This window comes from Papilio polytes, unplaced genomic scaffold, assembly GCF_000836215.1.
Source record: "Papilio polytes unplaced genomic scaffold, Ppol_1.0 DF824098.1, whole genome shotgun sequence".
NCBI classification, from domain to species: Eukaryota; Metazoa; Arthropoda; class Insecta; order Lepidoptera; family Papilionidae; genus Papilio; species Papilio polytes.
Window position 1 is genome coordinate 1,703 of NW_013525106.1, and position 3,812 is coordinate 5,514.

The 3,812-nt window shown below is 38.1% G+C and overlaps 1 protein-coding gene across 1 annotated transcript; it reads left to right on the forward strand.

Annotated features, from left to right (window-relative positions):
* Positions 1 to 268: 268 nt before the first annotated feature.
* Positions 269 to 3,355, forward strand: LOC106099929. Its single transcript, XM_013278622.1, has 6 exons — positions 269 to 442; positions 752 to 1,064; positions 1,173 to 1,440; positions 2,135 to 2,321; positions 2,711 to 2,848; positions 3,281 to 3,355. The coding sequence occupies exons 1-6, from the start codon at positions 272 to 274 to the stop codon at positions 3,353 to 3,355; spliced, it is 1,152 nt and encodes a 383-aa protein (XP_013134076.1). The 5' UTR covers positions 269 to 271.
* The last annotated feature ends 457 nt before the right edge of the window (positions 3,356 to 3,812 follow it).

The following is a 3,812-nucleotide window of genomic DNA, read 5'->3' on the forward strand; positions in this document are numbered from 1 at the left end:
ATAATTTCTTAAGAATAAACGATATCTCGTTCTAAATATATGTTAAATGATTAATCAAAGATATTCGATACAATATTAAAGGAAACCCCCGAAAATCGAAACGATTTCACAAAAAGCCGGTAAAATTATCAGATTATTTAAATCTTGATAGCCGAATCTGTGATCATTGATCATTATTGAAGATAGAAATCAAACAGTTGATAATATTAATAAGTATATAAAAATCAACATCAAGTTTCAATTTACTTGTCTTTGTTAAAGTGCCGAAAACATGAAGACGGTGACGTTTCTATTATTAAGTGTGTTAATAGGTTTAGCGGTTGCTGAGGAACCCGAGGCGCCGTTAGCTGAAGAATGTGACAAGGAACTTTGTGAACTACCGAAATGTAGATGCTCGTCTACCGATATACCTGGAGATCTAGCAGCAAGAGATACCCCACAGGTAAAAAAATACATCACACTATCATTCCACCCCAGATCAAAGACCATCCAAAGCTTTCTTTCAATAAGCTATTTATTTCCCTATCCAGTTAATAACCTTAAACTGTGACAAAGATCGATCTCATCGTTTTAATTACTTTTAAATATTTAGAAAAGTGGTTATAATAAATGCAGCAAGTACAAAACATAGACCATAGAGAATTAAAGTTGTATAAAACTGTAACCAACTCCTCAACAGAAGAAAGTCAACGTAAACTATAAAACTTAATCTAAATGTATATTCTAATTAGAATTTACTTGTCAATTACAGTTCGTTCTTCTCACTTTCGATGATGGCGTCAACATTCGTAATATCGAGACCTACCGTGAAATCCTCTACCGGCGCACCAACAAGAACAACTGCCCCGCCAGTGTCACTTTCTTCGTTAACCACGAATACACTGACTACCAGCGTGTCAATGAACTATACAATCAAGGTTTCGAGATTGCCCTACACTCCATCACTCACCAAACTCCTCAATCGTACTGGGCTGAAGCAACCTATGAAGATATGATGAAGGAATTCGGAGACCAGAAACGTCAGATGTCGCACTTCGCCAACATTCCCTCAGATGCCATACAAGGTAGGCATCTGATATTTTTCAGCCTCCACCAGTTGTTACGGATCTTGACAAATTCACAAATCTGACCTAGTTCATATACTGTAGTAAAAACGCTAACACATGTTTCAGGAATCCGAATTCCCTTCCTGCAAATGACTGGAAATGCCAGTTTCCAAGTAATGGCAGAGACTGGTCTTCGGTATGACTCTACGTGGCCAACCACTCGCTTTACCGACCCCGGCAAGTGGCCATACACATTGGACTACGCGTCTACACAAGACTGCGTCATTCCTCCTTGCCCGACTGCGTCAGTTCCCGGAGTTTGGGTTCTCCCGATGATAAGTTGGACAGATCTCAATGGATTCCCTTGTTCTATGGTCGATGCTTGTGTATTTGTGTAAGTAGAAAATCTATAAATTCAATTAGCAATAACATATTATTAATAGTGGTAGTGCCCGCTTTAACATCTTAGCACGAATGGGCCGGCACGCCCGGAGTAATACCACGACCACACAGAAGACAGGCGTCAAATGGAAGCAATTCCATGTTTCGTCCGATGAGTGTCGTGCCGGAGACTTAATAAGTCCCTTTCTCCTTACCACCCTTTTCTTATAAGGAGAGGATGGGAAGGGGAAGTGGATTTGACAGTGGAGGAGATGCATAGAAAGGGCAAATATCCTCTTTAGCTGCGTCTCCTCCTCCGTCGTATAAGGGTAGGCAACGCATCTGCAATTGCGGATGTCTATGGGCAGCGGTCGCTTCGCCATTTTTGCGGATTCAGGGGGCCGCATGCTCGTTTGCCACCTTATGATATAAAATATATATATATTCCTTAATTAAGATTTAACATCTATTGCTTACGACATTTAAGAAAAAATCAGTCTGTAGACAAAAAAATTAAAATACCATTGTCCTCTTCAATTTATATATTGAGATACAATATTCAATCTGTAATCAAACAAAATCAAAAAACCATTGTACTCTTCAATTTTTACATAAGTTGAAGAGTACAATGGCTATTGATAAATCTTGATCTTTCATTTAATCCACTAATTTCCTTATAAATAACTACATTTATATGAATATTCTAGGCCTCCTCATCATGATGAAGATGCGTGGTTTAAGTTCATCCTCACTAACTTCGAGAGGCATTACCTCGGTAACCGCGCTCCTTTCGGCTTCTACGTCCACGAATGGTACATCTCTGCCTACCCCGGGGTCAAGCGAGCGTTGATCCGATTCTTAGATCTAATCAACAGTCTAAATGATACGTTCATGGTAAGCAATTTTTCATTATTGTCGATGTCACGAATCAAAAAGGTTCCTATTTGTGATTTGAACAGAATAAACAAACTGCATATTAAACGAATTCATTCACAAAGTAATGATTGTTATATTTTGTAGAGCCTTGTGATTTATAAGGCTTGCTACATAGCTTACGGAGTACAGCTAAATCCGAAAGTTTCTGGAGGCTTAATATGACTTGAGCACTTATTGGACAGACACTTCGTTAACACTAATAGTAGCCAATGAACGCTAGTTGAAATTTAATTTCAACCAATCACAACAAAGCGCTAAACGTTACTGTGTGTAAATTCATGTTCGATCTGAATATAATATTTTAAAGAAAACTTGCTATATTGGTGTATACCATCTTTGTATTTCAGGTTAGCGCTGGTGAAGTTATCGACTGGGTTGAGAATCCAGTGCCGGTAAACGAATACGTGAAGAAGGAATGCAAGAGTTTCACGCCTACGAATTGTCGCGCCACCAGCTGCGGACCTCTCACCTCAACACATACTGAGGTAAAATCCAAAAGTATTTTAGCAATGTATTATTTTTTATAAATAAACTAGCGTCTGATAAGAACGCTTACAGTCAAAACTACCTCACAACTGTTTTATCGCGCTTTGATTCCGATGAGTCTATTTGAAGGTGCAAGTTGAGCAACTAAACATTTGAATTGGTTGCAAAACAATCGACAATCACACAACTGTTGTGCGATAGCTTAGTAAAAGAAGTGTGCCCGCGCTTGTAGCATTAGTTAAACTTCTTGAATAAAACATTAGTAATTACAAGCTTACAATTAGCTAATAATTTTTGCAGTCATCATTGCATTGGTGTAAAAAGTTTAGCTGATGCTATGACTGTACCATAAAAATATCGTCATCTCTTTTACTCTCTCTAAAAATATAGAGATAGCAATACGTTTTTATGATGTTTTTGTTTTGTTTTAGATGAGTTACTGGATGCAGATTTGTAACACATGCCCGAGAGTCTACCCCTGGCTAGGAAATCCTCTTGGAGAATAATTTATTACTACATTAATTAAATTATAGCAATATGTAATGATTATTTTGTCTTATTTCTCTCTACTACATTTTTTTTTAATCTTAGTAATATTATAAATGCGAAAGTTTAGATGGATAGATGTTTGTTAGAGTTTGTAGCCTAAACAGCTGAAAGGATGTCGAAAAATGTCGATGAAATTTGGCATAGACGTAGGGGATAGTCTGGAAGAACACATGGGCTACGCACTTTTGTTTTTTTATTCCTACGCAGATGGAGTCGCGGGCGAAAGCTAGTTACAAATGAATCATGTTTAATAATAAATTAGCGTTTGACCACAATCCCACTTAGAATTAAGTTAACATGTGGTCGAAGTAGTCAAAGTTTACTTGGGGAGGAGAAGGCGGCAATATGCCGCCGCCCTCGCCTCTTCCTGTCCTTCTCGTCTACAGCGACAGGGCGGTAGATTCAGGGAAATCT